This window comes from Staurois parvus, unplaced genomic scaffold (genome assembly GCF_062004578.1).
Source record: "Staurois parvus isolate SC_StPar_1 unplaced genomic scaffold, SC_StPar_1.0 ptg000659l, whole genome shotgun sequence".
NCBI classification, from domain to species: Eukaryota; Metazoa; Chordata; class Amphibia; order Anura; family Ranidae; genus Staurois; species Staurois parvus.
This window is the reverse complement of record NW_028318455.1, coordinates 1,152,062-1,172,648: the sequence shown is the minus strand read 5'-3', so window position 1 is coordinate 1,172,648 and position 20,587 is coordinate 1,152,062. Positions and strand designations below refer to the sequence as shown.

Here is a 20,587-nt window from a genome sequence, read left to right as displayed (position 1 = left end):
ATCCGCAGGTTTCTGGATTCTTGGTGGCAAACGCTTGATATCAGCAGTTATACACAAATGTGCCATCTGTCGCAAGCTGCGAGGGAGATTACAAAGTCAAAAGATGGCAGAACTACCAGAGGACAGAGTAATTGCTCAACCACCTTCCACCAATGTGGGCTTAGATGTGTTTGGTCCGTGGTCAGTTTTAACTCGTTGCACTAGAGAAGGCAGCACGGACAGCAAATGATGGGCAGTCCTTTTCACTTGTTTGTCCACCAGAGCTGTACACATAGAGCTAACTGAAGCCATGTCAACATCAAGGTTTATTAATGCTTTGAGGAGATTCTTCTCGATTCGTGGCCCAGCAAAACTGCTCCGTTCTGACAGAGGAACAAACTTTGTGGGAGCTTGCAAGGAACTTAACATTTGTGCCAGCGACTCAGAGTTGCAAGACTTTCTCCAAGACAGAGGATGTACATGGGTCTTTAATCCTCCGCACTCCTCACACAGGTGTGGGGTCTGGGAAAGACTTATTGGTATAGCCAGGCGAATCTTGGACACTATGTTGCTACAAACTAAACCTGCTTGCTTGACTTATGAGACTTTAAGCACCTTTATTGCTGAGGTTACAGCTATTATGAATGCCAGGCCTATAGTTCCTGTATCCTCAGACCCAGATACACCTATGATCCTTACTCTAGCAATGTTGTTGACTCAAAAGGTGAACTCTTTGTCTGCTCCATCTGGAAACATAAGTACAACGCAAGTTCATGCAAAGCAATGGAAGCAAGTGCAATGCTTGGCAGACACCTTTTGGAAAAGATGGAGGAGGGAGTATCTGTCAACTTTGCAGAGCCGTAGGAAATGGACTGAGGATCGCCCAAATGTAAAAGTGGGTGAAGTTGTTCTGTTGAAGGACAGGAATGAGTGGCCCGTAGGACTTGTTGTAAATGCACTATCAAGCAGAGATGGCAAGGTTAGAAAGGTGGACGTCAAGATTATAAAAAATTGGACCGCCTGAATTTATCTTAGACCTATAACTAACATTATAGTTTTAGTCTCAGATTAGCTAGGATTCCATTTTCCAGTTTGTGTTTTTTCTGCATAGCAGTTGTTACATAGGTAGTGGCATAATAAATTGTGCCAGACAGGGAGTGTTCTGCCCATATTGTTAAAAATAAATGTATGTAATGTAATGCAATGTTATGTGATGTTGCTGCCATCTAGTGGTTAGAGTTATTATGCCTAGTTATATCAGGATATGTCAGGAAGTGGTAATTTTCACATAGAGGCAATAACCTCTAACCTGGAACTTCCTATCCTCCATTTTGTGACTGCTTCTGAAACTAGCACATAGCATACAGTGGAGCTCCAAGCTATTCCTGGACTTATGGTGGAATTGTCCGTGAGTACACTCACTGATGGGATGAAGCTGTTGTATAATGTTTAATGTACTGACACATATGTTTTGTTTGTGCTTATGTCTTAGTTTTACAAAGTTATTCAGAACAAAGAATACATACAGATCTGATGTCTCACGTTTCTTGACTTCTGAATTATTCTTAGACTGTCTGACTAGTGTTATACAACAGTTCAATAACACGAAGCAGAACAAGCGTAATTTTCTGACAAGGGAACTGGAGTTTAAGCCTGGTGTGCACCTTTAGACTCCATTCACACTTAGGTGTTTCAAATGGCAGGCGGAATCCCTGTGATTCTGCCTGCGATTTGAAAGTGTGCTGGTTAAATTTGATAGCGTGCATTCGCGTGTTCAGGTGCCATTCATTTCAATGGCACCTGAAAACACGGAGAATTTTTGCCGCGATCACGGTGTATTTTTCCACGCAATAAACGCACATACAAAAACGTGGGACGTGCAATGCCCATAAAAGGTTCCGGAACCGTTTTTGGTCACAGCGCATGCCACAATTTGTTTTTGCAGTCGTGGCATGGAAAAATGTACCCTGATTGTGGCAAAAAAATTACCCATATTTTCAGGTGCCATTGAAATGAAGGGCACCTGAACACGCGTTTCAACATTTTCACAGCATGTTTTCAAATCGCAGGTAGAATCGCATCGATTCCGCCCACGATTTGGAATGCCTAAATGTAAATGGAGCCTTATTGGGCAGGTGAAGGGTTTCAGTCATTGCTATGAATTTAGATTTATTCATGGAAAATCCTGAAATTATGGTAGAGTTGTTTAAAACAGGGAGTAAACTTAGAAGGAAGACGTGGAATTGTTATAGGTTAAACAAATGCAATCTGCAAAGATGGAGATTTTATTTTCTCTGGCTATTTCCAGGTCTCCAATGTTCCATTTTGACTGCTTATATTCTGGTAATGGTTCTAGAGGAAGGTATAAATAGGAGTCAAGATACAGGACAGTCCTGCCTAGAGCTTTGTCTCATGGGAAATAAGATTCAGAGTCATGGTATCTAATATTTGCCTGTGGATTTACATAAACTGCTCTAATCCATAAAAGGAAGTTAAAGCAAAAGCCCAAGTTTTGTAATTGGATTTTTTTTTCAGTTTTACTAGTAATGGCGGCGATCAGTGACTTACAGTGGGACTGCGGTGGAAATTCTTACACTGGGGGAAAAGACTTGGTGATCAGTGCTAAAAAAAAGCACTGACACTGTACTAAGGACACTGGGTAGGGAGGAGTTAACATGTGGGGCAATCAAAGGGTTAACTGTGCTGGGAGTGTTATACTAGGGAGAGGTGTGTGTGTGATTCCTAAGCAGTGTGCCAGAGCTGAAAGGGAGAAGTGTTAGTAAACAAAACAGTTCTCCCTGTCGGAGATCCTCAGAAATCACTGGGCGCGCGCCTCCTACCCGGAAATGCAAAATCATGTGTATATATATATATATATATATATATATATATATATATATGTGTGATTTTGCTCACCGCTGCCGCCCTGTAGCAGTTTTTCTGTGGTTAAAGCGGTTAAATAATTAGTTTGGGTCAAGACAGCCCAAACAAACGGTTTACATTACTAAATGATTAGGCCACTGTGTATCATAATGTAGTAATATCAGCTATATACAGTATGTTGTGCTGTGTTCCAGCAGCAGTAAAGGCAACTTCTCATCTATTGCTGGAGCAAAATCAAGCTGGCCTGAATGCTTCTCAGCTACTCAGGGGGAGCCTTTTATTTCTGTCAACAAATACAAGGCTTCTTTTGATTGGCTGAGTTGGAGGTAGTGACATTATATACCCGTCTCTCCACCTCAGCTTGGAGGAAGCCTTGTATTCACTGAAAAAAAAAGGCTTCTCTTGAATGGCTGAAAAGCATTTAAGGTAATTCAGTTTTGTTATGACAGCAGAAGAGAAAAGTCATCCGTATTGCTGTTGAACACTGTGCCACATACTAGATGTAGCTGATGCTACTACAGTTTGATACAGTGCACAAAGCAACAAAATCACCTTATAATGAAAACAGTTTGTAACTAGACAAACTATTAAAAGTGACAGGAAACATGGAATTCATCTTAAACCACTTCAATACAATGCACTTTCATCCCCTTCCTGCCCAGGCCAATTTTCAGCTTTCACAGTTTGAATGACAATTGCGCGGTCATGCAACACAAAATCTTTTATCATTTTGTTCACACAAAAGACTTTCTTTTGGTGTTATTTAATCAGCACTGGGTTTTTTTTTTGTTAAAAAAACAAAATGTTTTTCTTTGCTTCTGTTAAAAATTTTTGCAAATAAATAATTGTTCTTCATAAATTTATGTCAAAATGTATACTGCTACATTTCTTTGGTGAAAATAACCCAAATTCGTGTATATTATATAGTCTGTAGGAAAGTTGTAGAGTTCACAAACTATGGTACATATTTGAAAATTGGTTAGCCCTGTTGTACGGACGGCTTCATTTCTTGAGACCCAGAAGTCTCAGGACAGTACAGATATCCCCCAGGTTACCCCTTTTTGGAAAGTAGACAGTCTGTGAAATTTAGTAACTGGCATGGTGAGTTTTTTGACGTTGTAATGTTTTGTCACAACTTTTTGGAAAATTAAGAAATTAAAACAAAAAATCTTCACCATTAGTGCAGTGCACCATCATCACATAAGTCATATGGCGGTTATCAAGGACACTGACTGGTGAAAAAAATAAATTTTAAAACATTTTTTTAAATTAAATTTTTCTTTTCTTTACGATTTTTTTTTTACACTGACCAGTGTAATATAATGTTACCATAGTAAAATTGTACTACTCTAGGGAAGAGATCAGTTTTTTTTTACATTATGAATGCCTATAGCAGTGAATTTCACTGCTATAGGTAAGCATTTAACTGAATGAAATTGATTTATTCAGTGTTTTTTGTTGTGAGTAGCTGTGATTGGCCACAGCTAATCACATGACACAGATGGGCTGTGATTGGCCCAGTCTGTGCTGTGTGATTACTGTGATCAATCACAGCTAGCAACACAATTTTAAGGAAGTCATCCATTGTTTACAATTGTTATGTGACCTGCTGTGATTGGTCTACAGATCAACCCAACAACAGGCTGGTACACAGATCGGTCATCGGCTCCGTCCAATGGACACAGTTGGCGACGGATCTGGTCACAGCGTGGCCCCGCGGATGCATGCGAGGCGGTGATCCAGGAGGATGTAATTTTGTTCTTGGCCAGGAAGGAACTGGTTTAATACTGCACATTCATTTTCCCATAAGAATTTCTTGTAGAAAACTGATGTGTCTCATATCCAGCATATTCTAGCCGACTGACTCTGTGAAATATTAGACCACTCCATGTAAAATTCCTTCAGTTGCAAGATGTTTGCAGGTTTTTTCCTTACCTGAACTGCCCAGTGGATACACTCCCAAGAAAATCCCCCCTTCCCCATTTCAATGGACTCCAAATCAAGGCTTTGAGTAGTCTAGTCCATAACCCTCTACTTCTTTTTTTTAATCCCCGCCTTCATAGATTTATGAGTGTGTTTAATGTCATTGAAGCGGAGCTCCAGTCAAAGCTAAAAAAACCCCTAAAAGTCAGCAGCTACAAAAACTGTAGCTGCTCACTTTTACAAAAAAGCCACTCAACTGTCCCATGATTCAGCGGTGTGCTCACCGCAACCGGTTTTACTGGCCATCCTCTCCCGCTGGCATCTTAAAGTGTTACTAAACCCACAATCGTAAAATCAGTCCGTATATGCAGTAAAGCATGCTCTTTATACTCACTGTGGAACCTAAGGGGTTAATCCTCTGCATTGTGTAAAAAGGATGTTTGATCATCTGATCCTCCTCTTTTTCCATGGTCCCTAATTCATCTGCTGATAGAACAGAGCCTTGGGGGCACATGCACATGCTCAGTTTGGTGTATATTGCTAGATAGTTTTTTTTTTTCTGGGAGAGTGCATGTGATTAGCACATGGCCAATCAGCCCTGTCTAGACAGAGGGTCAGGAGTCCTGTAGCCTCATAGAACAATCAGGGGACAATGAAAACTCCTCCTGCAAGCTTTAACCAGTGCCAAAGGTATTTAGCAGTTTTTATTTACTAAAATAATTGCATTTCCATGTTATGTGGGAGACCAGATATAGTGAATGCAGGGTCATGGGTTTAGTAACACTTTAAGTGTGGGTACCTGGCTGTGACAGCTTGCGATTTCAGAGCTGGGTGCCTGCTGCACATGCGCGAGTACAACCTCTGGCAAAAAACATGGAATCACCACTCTTGGATAATGTTCATTCAATTGTTTAATTGTGTAGAAAAAAAAAACAATCACAGACATGCCTCAAAACTATTTTCATTTAACATTCCAACCTTTCGGCTTTAAGAAACACTTAAAAAAATTAAAAAGATAGAAAACTGTAGTCAATTGAAACTGTTTTTGCAGATCAAGCAGAGGAAAAAAATATGGAATCATTCTATTCTGAGGAAAATATTATGGAATCACCATGTACTTTGCAGTTCTAAAACAAACATCTACATCAGATTACATCTGCTAATTTGCCTGCAGTTAAAAAAAAAAAAAAAAAAAGCGCTTGCACACCTTGGTGAGCTGTTGCACCGAGCTGATTGATATGAATCATGGCTTCAACACGAGAGATGTCAGTTGAAACAAAGGAGAGGAAAGGGAAATCATCAAGGAATGTTGCAAAAGATGTTGGTTGTTCCCAGCCAGCTGTCTAAAATATAGACCAAGTACAAATCAAATGGGAAGGTTGTAAAAGGGAAGCGTACTGGTAGACCAAGGAAAGCATCAAAGCACCAAGATAGAAAACTTAAAGCAAATAAGGAACAAATAGGCAGAAACTGGAGTCAAGGTCTGTGACCCAACTAGAAGACATCGCCTAAAAGGAAATGGGATTTACATACAGAAAAGACAAACGAAAACCATCATTAACCCCTAAGCAGAAACCCCTAAACAGAAAATAACAAGGTTACAGTGGGCTAAAGAAAGCAATCGTGGACTGTAAATGACTGGATGAAAGTGATATTCAGTGATGCCTCACAAATCTGGAATGGGCAGGGTGATGATGCCAGAAATTTAGTTTGGTACCATTTCAATGAAGTTTATAAAGATGACTGCCTGAAGAAAACATGCAAATTTCCACAATCATTGATGATATAGGGTTGCATGTCAGGTAAAGGTATGGGGGAGATGAGAGTCATTAAATCTTCAATAAATGCACAAGTTTAGATTTTGGACACTTCTTATTCCATCAATTGAAAGATGTTTGGTGACGATGACATCCTTTTTCAGGATGCTAATGCATCTTGTGATAGGCAAAAGCCATGAAAACTTTCCTTCAAGAAAGACATATAATGTCAATGGCATGGCCTGCAAATAGTCCGGACTTTAATCCAATTGAAAATCTATGATGGAAATGAAAGAAAATGGTCCATGACAAAGCTCCAACCTGTAAAGCTGATCTGGCAAGTGCAATAAGAGAAAGTTGGAGCAGGATTGATGAAGAATACTTATAGTATATTGTGTGATATATATATACAGTTGTGTTCAAAATAATAGCAGTCAGACATCACTAACCTGATCAATCACTGTTTTTGGTAGAAATTATATTTCTATATGGCAAATAATTTACTAGCAGGTGTAGTAGAGTAATAGAAATCCAACAGACCCAACAGTCATGACATGCATGCTGCTTATTCTGTGTAATTGAATCACTAATTGAAAGGGGCATGTTCAAAATAATAGCAGTGTGAAGTTCTATTAGTGAGGTCATTCATTCTTTGAAAAACAGGTGGCAATTATTGCCTTATTTAAGGAAGGAAGGCAGCAAATGTTGTACATGCTGGTTACAGTGCATTTCTCTCTGAAATTCTGAGGAAAATGGGTCGTTCCAGACATTGTTCAGAAGAACAACGTACCTTGATTAAAAAGTTGATTGGAGAGGGGAAGACGTGCAGAAAATGATAGGCTGATCAGCTAAAATGATCGCAAATGCTTTAAAATGGCAACCAAAACCTGAAAGACGTGGAAGAAATGAAAAACTACCATCTGAATGGATAGAAGAATAGCCAAAATGGCAAGGAGTCAACAATTAGCTCCAGGAAGATCAAAGAAGGTCTAAAGTTACCTGTGAGTACTGTTAAAATTAGAAGACGCCTATGTGAAGCCAAGCTATCTGCAAGAAGCCCCCGCAAAGTCCCACTGTTGAAAAAAAGACATGTGCTGAAGAGGTTACAATTTGCCAAAGAGCACATTGACTGGCCTAAAGAGAAATGGCGCAATTTTTTGTGGACTGATGAAAGTAAGATTGTTCTTTTTGGGTCTAGTGGCCAGATACAGTTTGTCAGATGACCCCCAAACACTGAATTCAAGCCACAGTACACTGTGAAGACAGTGAAGCATGGTTGTACAAGCATCATGATATGGGGATGTTTCTCATACTACGGTTGGGCCTATTTATCGCATACCAGGGATCATGGATCAGTTTGAATACATCAGAATACTTGAAGAGGTCATGCTGCCTTATGCTGAAGAGGAAATGCCCTTAAAATGGCTGTCCAACAAGACAACGACCCCAAGCACACCAGTAAACGTGCAACATCTTGGTTCCAGACCAACGAGATTGACGTTATGGAGTGGCCAGCCCAATCCCTGGATCTTAATCCAATAGAAAACTTGTGGGGTGACATAAAAAATGCAGTTTCTGAGGCAAAACCAAGAAATAGAGAAGAACTGTGGAATGTAGTCCAATCATCCTGGGCTGGAATACCTGTTCACAGGTGCCAGAAGTTGGTTGACTCCATGCAACACAGATGTACAGCAGTTCTCAGAAACAGTGCTTATACAACTAAATATTTAAGTGATTCAAAGGAAAGCAAAATCTTCAAACATTTTTCAGTTTATATAGTGAATGTTTGAGTTTGTAAAGAAGAATACAAACATTGCTATTTTTTTGAACAGTCTAATATTCACTTTTCTTCAATTTTTTAGAGGAACAACACAAATTTGATATATTTTTCTTCATGTTTTGATTTGGAATAGAATGTGTGGTGTTCCCAATGCATTTGTGTGTATGGAAATAAAAGCTATTAGAAGGATTTTGAGCTTTATTCACTTTTTTCAACACATTGCTATTATTTTGAACACAACAATATGTAGATATTGAAACACATACTGTTCATTCTTGGACAGGCCAGTGAAAAAAACACTTTACACATCAAAAGAACTCTTTGCTACGCTAATTGCCTTGGTCACCTTGGTATTTGGGCAATAGCCTGTTTATCTAATTAGACATTTCAAAGGGTTTGGTAATTAGACGTGAGGGGGTATACCTGGAAAATGGTGAAAAGGTGTGTCACGAATCCAACCCACACGCACACGCCCACAGCGACTAGCTAACCGAGGCATGCACGTCCGGCCGTGACTTGGGGTAAAGAGGGATTAAGGGGGACTTACTTTGTATATATATAAGACCAGCCGTGATATACTTTCACAGCCCTCACTACCTCTGGCCACCACTAGAGGGAGACTCCACTCCAATCCAGCTGACCATACACAGGCAGATACAAATCTTATATACAATCTGGTGCACACTAAGGGTTGAGGAGCAGCCTAGCAATTGGCACACGCTTCTAGGATTCCTCCAGCTATCCTACAAGCTAGAACCCCAGTGTTAATCACTCTTCCACTGTCCACACACCAGACACACAACAAACGGTAGCTTACCACCACCCAACAGTTTGTCTGCAGACCGGTCTGCTGGGCCTACACATACACACACACGCACACGCACACACAGATATCCTACTTTACAATCTGCATGCAATCTGCCAACACGCAGTGCAATTGCATACAGATAGGCAATGAACTTGACCGGGCATATAAAGACACTGCAATACAATACAATCTCTCCGGAGATATGAGCCCGAGCTTAAGTACCCAGAAATCACTTATTAATTTTATGATTTAATATCCCGAAAGTGGGCAGTGCATAACATATGTACAAAGTATAAAAAGTTACAGAAAATACAAGAAGACACACAATTGGCTATTGACTATAAAATAAAAGGGAATAAAACAGAAATAAAACTTTTACCAAGAGTTATCCTGCGACTGGAGCAAGTCAGAGAAAGTCCGCGATCCGCTAGTCAATAGAACCGGCTCCGTACGAATCACACTGTCCATATCCCAGGTCCTCAATTTATGGGAATATGGACGTAGCCAGCGCACAGGACATTCTGGGTACTGAAATGGCCAAAGTCGATTGGACCAGGAACGGTTTGAATCACCAAGTCAGGGATTGAATTTCCGACACCAGCGCATCAGTCCGATCACGACAATCCCAATCACTGTTCAGCTGTCGCAATCAGGCGCCAGATAATCGTTTTCTGCGTTTCTCTGGGATTCTACAGAGGCTACAAATACAGTTTTACATGCAGATGTAGCCACTGCGTGTCCAATCAGAAGGAAGTATTTTCACCTCTCTGCAACTAATATTTTAGCTTTTATGAGAGATGAAATATATTCCTTTAATCTGTGTATATACGTCAAAGCTCCCAGACACATCGGAACCACCTCTGGTCTCCAGCTGTGTCATGAAGCCAAACTGTCTAGAGCCTTTTCCTTCCAGATTTCCATAAGGTGACAAATCTTATTGGCATCCAGGTGTCACCTCCAGTCTAGAGGATGCTCTGTCCCTTCAGATGCTAATTGGTGACCATATGTCTCTGACTTAATTCTAAACACATCTTATATTATTATAACATGGACTGAAGCTAAACCTACATTGTCATATTTCTACAGATCACATCTCAGTTACTCAGATATCACATGTACGTTACAGGGTGACTTGTGTACCTGTTAAACACTATAGTGATCTTGTTATTTACAGTAATGGCAAGTGAAGTCTTTTCATGTAAGATAAAAAGTGTTTTGTCAGCCAATTAGAAATCCCTCCAGCAAACTGTGTATCAAGTGAAGTTTTTTTGGCTGGGAGAGAGCTTCTTCCTTTCATTAATATGGAAGCACAGGTATAGATCATAACTCGCATTACTGCACACATGGAAGCTACCTAGGTGCATATTATAGATTGGACATACAACTATCTATCATCCTCCCTGGACGCTCTTGGTCCTCTTTGAACGCGCAGAACCAGGCCTCGCCTGTCACAACCCTGGCAAACCGATAACACCAGAAGTCTCAAGAGACGCAGCCGCACTCTTGAGCGAGCATGGCGTAAAACTAAATCTCTGAAAGACTTTACCCTCTGCAAATCAGCTCTTCTCAAATACAACTCCAGCCTCCACGCTGCTAAGCAAACCTACTATAACACTCTCATAAAGACCCACTCATCCAATCCTCGTCAACTCTTCTCTACCCTTAATTCCTTACTTCACCCCCCACTGCCTCCACCCACCAACTTACTTACTGCACAGGAGATTGTCAGTCACTTCAAGAAGAAGATCGACACAATTCGTGATGAGATCTCCGGTGTCAAGCTTCCTCCTCTAACCAACATACCAGGCCCAACACCAAACTCAACACTCTCCTCCTTCGACCCTGTTACCACCAAGGAAGTTACTGAACTCCTGTCCAAGGCCCACTTCACCACCTGTCCCCTGGATCCTGTTTCCTCATGACTGTTGCAGCCTCCTTCTTGCCCTATCAACTCTCTAACCCACATCTTCCGCCCACAACATTCCACAGAAACTGCCCAACTAAAATTCACTATTGACCTACTAACTGCTAAAACCAACGGCCATTACTTCATACTCATACTCCTTGACCTTTCCGCTGCCTTTGACACAGTCGACCACCCGCTCCTCCTCAGTAAACTCCATTCCATCAGCCTCCGTGACTCTGCTCTCTCCTGGTTCTCCTCTTACCTTTCTCAGCGCACTTTCAGTGTCACATACAACTCTTCCTCCTCCGCTCCTCTTTCTGTTGGGGTACCCCAAGGTTCTGCTCTTGGGCCCCTCCTTTTCTCTTTCTATACCTCCTCCCTGGGCCAACTGATAACCTCCCATGGCTTCCATGACCACCTCTATGCTGATGACACCCAGATCTATCTCTCCACTCCCCAGCTTACCCCCTCAATCTGCCCCCTGCAGACACAAGCTCGGAGTTCTCCATGGTGAGCGGACTCTACGCCCTGTGCCGGCTCTGCGGGGCCCCTGACTGATGCCATCTGCAGCGCCCGGAGCCCAGAGTCATTTGTTTCTAGAGCCCATCTTGATCCAGCCATCCATCAGCATCCAGAGAGGGAGTTCCTTAAAGCTGACATCAACACCCGTCGATCCCTTTAAGGGATCTCTGGGCAGCTGGATCCAGTATTCCTGATAATTCCATCACACCTAGAGGGAGGACCATTTCCGGAGGGGGATCGTTTCCAGTACCTTAAGGGGACCTCTACATATAATTTTATACAATGCGTATTTACGTTACGCATCTGGTGAGTGCCTAATTCTGCTATATCTTTGGAGCACCATCAGTTGGATTTTGTTAGTCACCTTACACTCATCTACGTTTGCTGGCACTTTACTTATCTACGGACATTTTAATAGTGTTTTCATTGTTTTAAGCGCTGCACCTATTTTATTTGATATGTTACATATATGCCCAACATGGACCAGCAAACTACTGGTATGTGGCTGGACTGAGTGGCTATACTGGGATGATGCCTGCAGCTACAGGCATCAACCTGGTATCGTTTTTTTTTCAAGCTGGTGGTCGGCTTTCATTTAAAAACAATCCTAGTGGCCAATTAGCTGCTAAATTGTTTTTACGAACAGCAGAATGGGACATCCCCCCCCTCCTGTTGCCTTCCATAGTTTTCGTGGGCTCTCTTGTCCCACAGGGGCATCGAAGCATGCAGCCAGCAGTTCCGCTGGCTGACCATAGAGCTGGTCAGAGACCAGAATGGTTCCAATGATCTTTATAGTCTAAGAAATTGGAAGCTACGAGCATTTTATCGCTTCAGTTTTGCAGGATATAAAAAGCGCCATTTGTAAATTGGGAAAGCATCTGATCAAGCCGATCTTGGTGAGATTAGATAATGTAAGGGCAGAGGAGATATCTAGAGTCTGATAGAACCCAGATTTCTCCAAAAAAAAAATATGACAATGACAATTGTAGATATAGGGGATATTTGCATTCCCTGTGATAGCATTAAAAGTGATCAAAAGAAAAAAATGAAAGGGACAGTGTAAAAATAATAAAAAAATCAAAATTAAGAAAAAAAAAAAAAGCACCCTCACCCCCTGCGTGCGCAAGTGTAAACATCATGTACCATGCATGTGAGGTGTCGTCGCGAACGTCAGATCAAAGGCAGTAATTCTAGCACTAGACCTCCTGTGTAAATATAAATTGGTGACCTGTAAATGCTTTTAAAGCGCCTCCTATCGATAATAAAAATGTATGTACTTTGTTGCCATTGCACAGGCATGCGCAATTGTAAAGCATATTAAGTTTGGTATCTATTTACTCAGCGTAACATCTTTTTTTATACTTTATCAAACAATTGGGCAATATATTGTGTTTTTGTGCATTAAAATTCTAAAAAGTGTATTTTTCCCAAAAGATTTGCGTTTGAAAAATCGCTGTGCAAATACTGTGTGACAAAAGATTTCAACACCCGCCGTTTTATTCTCTAGGGCCTCTGCTTTAAAAAAATATATAATGTTTGGGGGTTCAAAGTCATTTTCTAGCAAAAAACTTTTTTCATGTGAACAAAAAGCGTCAGAAAAGGTGTGGTCTTCAAGAGTGGGTGATATGTGGTATAAGCTTCTAATGTTGGCCCTAAAATGCCAGGATAGCAGAAGCAACCCCTCCAATTGACACCTTTTTGGAAAGTAGATACTCCAAGGTATCTCCTAAGGCACGTTGAGTGTTTTGCAGATCTAATTTGTTGGCACATGTCTTTGGAAAGAAAACAAAACATTTATTTTTTCTTTTCTTTTTTCAAAACCCTGTGACAAAAATGAAATATGTAAAATACTCACCATGGCACTTATCAAAATTCCTTTGGGTGTTTACTTTCCAAAAAGGGGTAATTTGTGGGGGGGGGGGGGTGTTTGTACTATCCTGGCATTTTAGAGCCTCCAAAACTGTGATAGGTAGTGGGGAAATGATATGAGGAAATATGCCCTTTGAAAGCCTGGAGGTGGTCATTGGATTTTGGGGATTTGTATATAGCTAGGCTGCCAAAAAGTCTCTCACATGTGGTATCCCCATACTCGGGAGAAGTAGAAGAATGTGTTTTGGGGTGTTATTCCACAAATACCCATGGCATGCATGAGCAATATATCATTAACGTGACAACTTTGTGTAAAAAAAATAAATAAAATTGTCGAAGTCAAAAAATTTGTGGCAAAAAATAAAACATTCCATGGACTCAACCTGCCTCTCTGCACAATACTTGGGTTGTCTATTTTCCAAAAAGGGGTCATTTGGGATGGGGGGGTTGTACTTCCCTGGCATTTTAGCACCTCAAGAAATGTGATAGGCAGTCACAAAAGCTACGTAAATTCCAATATATATACCATAGTTTGTAGACGCTATAACTTTCACACAAACCAATTAATATACCGTATTTTTCGCTCCATAAGACGCACCTGACCATAAGACGCACCTAGGTTTTAGAGGAAGATACCAGGAAAAAAAAATTCTGAACTAATGGACTGCAGACATAGTACAGGGATGACCAGAGACTGCGGACAGCACAGGGATGACCAGAGACTGCGGACAGCACAGGGATGACCAGAGACTGCGGACAGTACAGATGACTGCTGACCTTTGGGGAGGTGGGGAGCGGGTACCTGAATTTGACAGGTACCCGCTCTTACTTCCGCAGAGTTTTTGTTTGAGCTTACCTGTTCCTCGATCCAGCCGCGCGCTGTTTTCCCGGCTTCTGTAATGGCGCTCGGCATTACAACCGGGTGCCCAGTGCGCATGAGCGAGAAGCACTTGCGCTTTGTGATTGGTCCGGCGGCTTCTGGGATCGGTCATGTGTCCCAGGTACCGCCTTACCATTCACAAAAAGCACCGCTTCTTGCGCATGCGTACTTGGCACCCGGCTGTCACGCCCAGTGCCCGCACTACACAAGCCGGGAAGACAGCGCGCCGCTGGATAGAGGAACAGGTAAGATCAAACAACAAAGAAGTAAGAGCGGGTACCTGTCCAATTCAGGTACCCGCTCCCCACCTCCCCAAAGGTCAGCAGTCCTCTCCATAAGGTCCCGTTGCAGAGCTGAGTGGCCGGCCCGGTATTCTGCATGGCGGCGGTGGAAATACCGGACCTGCCGCTCTATATTCGCTCCATAAGACGCACTGACATTTTCCCCCCTTTTTTGGGGGGAAAAAAGTGCGTCTTATGGAGCGAAAAATACGGCACATGTATTGAGATTTTTTTTAAGCAAAGACATGTAGCAGAATACATTTTAGCCTAAATTTATGACTGACTTTATTGTATATATTTTATAACCAAAAGTGAAAAATATTGTTTTTTTTTTCAACGTTTTTGGTCTTTTTTTGCTTATAGCGCAAAAAATGAAAACCGCAGAGGTGATCAAATACCACCAAAAGAAAGCTCTATTGTGTGAAAAAAAGGACATACATTTAGTTTGGATTGGATACAGCATTGCATGACCACGCAATTACCAGTTGAAATAGTGCAGTGCCGAACAGCAAAAAGTGGCCTGGTCAGGAAGAGTGGTAAATCTTCAAGAGGGCAAGTGGTTAAAAGAAAACAGTTTTGAGGCATGTCTGTGATTGTTTTTTTTTTCTACACAAATAAATAATTGAATGAACATTTTCCAAGAGTGGTGATTCCATACGTTTTGCCAGGGGTTGTAGTTTCAGAAAGCATAGTCTTTGCCTGTATGTTCAATTGCAAGCTGTAGTATTTCTACTAATAAAGCTCCAAAATAGGTTGATGCCCCCATCAACACAGTGGTGGGGCGCCTTTATGGGGGGGGGGAAACACAATGGGTACTACTAGTGGCTATAGACACTGGCAGTAATCGAACGTAAAAAAAAACCAAACAGGCAGGCTGGCTGTATTTTTCGATCAATGGATCGACAGGAGTGCAATCAGACTGGCCAAACATGGATCTAATCCATGTATGGCCAGCTTAACTGCTTAACTGCAGGAATAACCTGCAGATCCCGCAATGAAATTCTGGGGTTCTTGGAGACTTCTTTTAGCATCATATGGTCATCTACTGAGCTGAATTTGCTTAGAATTGACCAGTCCTGGACATTTTAGCATGTGTCAACTATTTTCCTTACAGTGTTCAATAAATTAGCAATCTTTTTAAATTCCTTGCTAGATTAACAAGCATCAACAACCTTCTTTGTGAGGGTCTTACAGAGCTCTTTTGATCTCCACATGATGACAGCAGCACATATTTCAATAGCAAGAGAAAACCCAGATCTTAGATATTTGCTTTTTAAATGTCAGGTTCCACCTGCATGCTCCAAAAACAGGTTATTTTGGCACGAAATCCATAATATCCATTTCTAATTACATGGACATAATGTGGTGGTAAATGTAGGGGTGCACTTATTTTTTCACATGAAAAATCTGCACTGATGTTAATTTAGATGAGAATAAATAAGGTTAGGTTCACATGATCATGTGGGGGACTTGTTTCTCTGTATTGAAATAAGTGGGCTGCCTTACACTCAGAATTTAGCCACACAAGTTTAAGCCAGGCCTAATCCAGGTCAAATTTATGTGCCGTTTGTTCAGGTATTTCACTTTTATCTGTAGACATTTTTAAAATGAAAATCTTATGCTTACCTGTTCAAATATCATTTCTATATGGTGTCGTTTTTCACGTGCTGGTTTGCATACAATATTAACATCTTACCTGTCACTTGCAGCTGTTGTCTACACAATACTAGTCTCTGTTGGTCTTCTTCAAAGTCTACTATATGTGCATCAAAAGGCAGCTCCTGGTTGGTTAATAGTTTTGGGCTGTACCTTCCAACATCATAATCATTGAGGCTCTGCTGTATTAGATCTTCTTCAATAAGCACAGACTCCCCACATTCATCTTTCCCCTCCCCTTCTGGCACACTTCCAGATTCATCACGTACTGAAACATCAGAAGATGGGCCAGGCTGTTCTGACTCGTCCTTAGCTGAGCTGGAAAAACATGCAAAAAAATAACTATTAAAATATTTGACATCAATGAACACATATTTAATGAGAAAAGAATATTTAAGACAAAAGAAAGTTAACAAGGCCAATTCGCATTTTCAGAAGGAGATGTCAGCAACCTATGCATTTTTGTTACTTTGTTTTTTCTTTTTAGGCTGGTTACCAATATTAATAAGAGACCTGAAAGGGTTCCTGCACATCCTGTCTTTACCCCCTTCATGTCCTAAGGTAATCAAAACTTTTGTGACCAGTTTGATATGCAGTGATGTACTCAACATTAACCTAATCATTTTGAATACAAAAATTACACTCATAGCAATTTTAAAACATATGCCTTACATTTGGTAATTAATTTTTAAAAACATCAGGTGTATATTTTATTTGCTCTGCCTACGTCCCTGATGGGTTTCAAAGGGTGGTTTAATCAGGGCAGTTGGAACCAAGTTTAGATCCCAGGAATGCACAGAGTGCTGTAAGGAGAGCTTGATGTGAGATACACCTTGGATAAAGGTTTTACAGGGAAGAGCAAAGCCAGAGGCTTTGAAAAGAATGGCCAAGGCCGAAAACCTAACCTCTCAGAGTGCTCAAGGCTATATTCTGGCCAAGACCTCATTGTAGGTACGTCAGAATGCAAAATACAGAGTAATCTCTGTGACTGAATTTCCTGTTTTCACACCATCATGGTATCTTTCTAGAAGGGTCTTTTTTTTTCTTTTAGCAAGATAGGAATAACCGACTCAGAGAAAACTCTCTTAAGGTCTGGGCTTCAACAGCCATGCTATTAAAGCCAGAAACTAAAACGCCAGGATGGACCAGAAGGCCCTGATAGAGCAGATCTATCCTGTTGGAAAGGGACCAGGGGTTGTCTGCTAGACGTCTCCGTATGTCTGAGTACCAGTTCTCCTGGACCAATTTGGTGCAATGAGAATAACCGGTTTCCTTTCTTGTTCTTTTTGAGCAAGCAAAGTACATTTTGCACTAGGGAAAGGAATATATTAGCCACAACTGAGAACTGATGAGGGAACTATCAAGGCATCCAAAGCCAGAGCTAGAGGATCCTTCGCCACATAAAGAGGTAGCTTGTTGTTGAGTCTGGTTGAAGGGCCCGTTCCTAATGATCCAAACAGTGACAGCTGAGGTGATCTGCGTTCCAGTTGTCTACTCCTGGATGGTGGACTGCAGAAATTGCTAAACAGTATGTTTTCATCCATACGCTGAGCTCCAGGATGTTCATTGGGATTTTGGCTTCCACCATTGACCATGTTCCCTCCCAGCCTGAAAGACTGACATCCATTGTTACAACTTTCCAGTGATAAGTAAGGTAAGACTTCACTATTGTTAAGGCTAGGTTGGAGATCCACCAAGTGAGGGGGCTTCTGCATAGGGGAATTGGCAGATCAACAGAAGTGGGCATGTTTGGTCCTGGTTGACAAGATGTTGTGCTAGAGAGGTCTCAAATGAAATTGGGTGAATGGTAGACCTAGATCTCTCATGGAGATTCTCATCAAGGGATATCTCTTTGACCTCAATTCTTGAGCATGAGCATTGACAGAGATCATTTTTTTTTCTGGAAGAAAGACCTATGCTTGGGATGTTTCCAGACCCGAGTATTCCAAGTAAAGAGAAGGCCGGAGAGCAGAATTCTAAAAATGTTTTACCCAACTGAGAACCTGCATCTGAATTTTCCTGTAGACCTTCTCCTAAATGACTCATATCTCCTTAAGGAGATTAATCCTTTAGAAGGTTGTCTACATAACTTCTGAACTGGATGTCTTGCAAGGAGCACAAATCACTGATGACGTGGATAAATGGAAATATGCAGATAGGCATCTTGGATGTCTAAATACCAGGTATTCCCCTGGTCTCAGATAGGCAGTAGTCAACTTTGTGGATTCCATGCAAATTTTTGGAATCTGAAGGCATTTGCTGAAGTCTAAAATAGGATAAACATGCTCTGTTAGGCTCTGGTACGGTGAACAGTTTTGGATAGAAACCACCAAATCTGTCTTGTGGGGCTACTGGCACAACTACTCATGATGTTTAGGGCATCTGCAAATATGAATGTCCTTTCAAGGTTTTTTTATTGATTTGAGAGCATAAAGCAGTGAGGGGTTGAGTGTCAAACTCTATTTTGTACCCTCTGAAACCACCGACTGACTTGCATGGTACCACTGGATTGGCATAAGGCCAATGGGGTGCCTGTATTTAAAATAGGATCAAAGTCTTTACCAAGTAAAGGATCAATAAGGGTCATCCGTGTAAGAGATAGGCAGGTAAGCAGCTGGCATGTGCAGAGTTCTGCAAGGAAGCTGCTGGGTGGATATGAAAGGAGACCGCTGTAGCTCAGGAAGCTGGAGCACAAGCTGGGCCTTTTTGTACAATTTACACTCAGATAGAGGTGCCCTCTTTTCTTTTCTGTCTTATATTAAAATTAGGTTTACTCAAGACCTTTTAGGGGAGCTGTCACCTCTTTTTTTGAGTGATGTTATATGACTTTTAATTTCTCCCCTTGTTTAGCCTAGTGCTCTCTCTGTGGCCACAGCAGCATGATAGTTTATATCCTTTCTTTTCAGCTCCATGCCGATCCCTAATACTGCACATGGATATCCTTCAATCATCTGGGATCGATAGTGGATCTTTCTGGAAGTAGATTTTCCTGCTATCAGCAAAGTAGGAGCAACAGACTAAGAGACCCATTTGTCTCTTAAGAGACCTGGGCTTCAACAGCCATGTCATTAAAGCCAATGACTGAAAAGTAGAATGGAACAGAGGGCCCTAAAACAGCAGGTTTGGCCTGTTGGAAAGAGACTATAGGTCATCTACTAGTAGTCTGAGTATGTTTGTGTGCCAGGTCCTTCTGCACCACTTTGGTGCAATGAGAATCAACAATTTCTATTCTTGCTCTATTTTGTGGAGCAGGCAAGGTATAATTTGCATTGGAGGAATTTAGCCTGAACTGAGACCAAGAAATTATGAAGGTATTATCTGATTGCAGTGCCAGGAAGGCAACTTCTTGTTTTCTGGAGGAAGGAACAGAGGTAGCTTCTTCTGGTCTTGAAGCCTGGATGTCCACATCCATCTCTGGCATACGGTATCAGGTCAGGCTGAAGGGCCCATTCCTGTTTGTCCAGGAAGTGATGTCTGAGGAAATCTACTTTCCAATTAGGTACATTCAAAATATACATTTTTAGGGGCTCCCCTGGAAGATTTAGTTATGGAAAAGGAACTGGGGGTTCCTATAGATCACAGATTTAGCAATAGCATGGGATGCCAAACATAGCTAGCAAAATACTTTCTTAATTTTACCCCTTTACAAAACACTGTTTCGTCCACATCTTGAATATGAAGTTCAATTTTAGTTAGCAATCCTCAGGAAAGACGTTGAATTAGGAGGAGTTCAGAAAGGGAAACAAAATTTATTAGGGGGAAGAAAGAAGTCAGCTGTAATGATCAATTACATAGATTGCAGTTATTCACTCACTTATTAAGGGCGCTAAAATGGTAATAAACCCTTACATAAAGTGACTAGCCTCAGCTGATAAAAAGTGATGAATCAAATCCATATACATAAGCTGTACCTATTTATCTGAAGTCCTCTCTCTACAGCCTTCCACAGTATACAGTTTATACAGCATTTCTTAGCTTCCAAGAGGCAAGGGGTACGAATCTGCTGTCACACGCTGCATAGAGTAGAGAGCTGAGTGTAATCAGAGAACTGAATTGAGGGAATTGACAAACCCCTACACAGTCTCATAGGGAAACATGCACAGTTAAGGCTGTCAATCACCTCCTGAGTACTGGGGTGAGGGGGCTTGTCGCAAAAACTGCGCAAAACACAGTGAAGTACGCAGTTCAACCATTTTGTAGGCACCTCCATGTTGGTACGGAGTATATATTGTGTTTCTCATTTCTCATTCTCCTTCCCCCTCCCTTCCTGAGAGGCACAAGGACAGATGTGTGTGTGTTAAAAGTGTCACTGGCAGGTAGAGCAGCAGGGGGCCCAGAGCTAC

General features: G+C 41.4%; 1 protein-coding gene and 1 long non-coding RNA gene across 3 annotated transcripts in view; one reads left to right on the top strand and one right to left on the bottom strand.

Moving 5' to 3' along the window:
• CACTIN (cactin, spliceosome C complex subunit) overlaps nucleotides 1-20,587 on the bottom strand; it is a 201,940-nt gene that overhangs the window by 16,367 nt on the left and 164,986 nt on the right. For both annotated transcript variants that reach the window (XM_089694313.1, XM_089694314.1), the window contains exon 9: nucleotides 16,285-16,562. In XM_089694313.1, the coding sequence (XP_089550439.1) occupies nucleotides 16,285-16,562 (278 nt within the window). The remainder of the gene's footprint in view (nucleotides 1-16,284; nucleotides 16,563-20,587) is intronic.
• Nucleotides 1,233-15,219, top strand: LOC149448752 (uncharacterized). The gene is made up of 2 exons (XR_016315511.1): nucleotides 1,233-1,387; nucleotides 14,952-15,219. It is a non-coding gene; the product is annotated as an uncharacterized LOC149448752 (long non-coding RNA).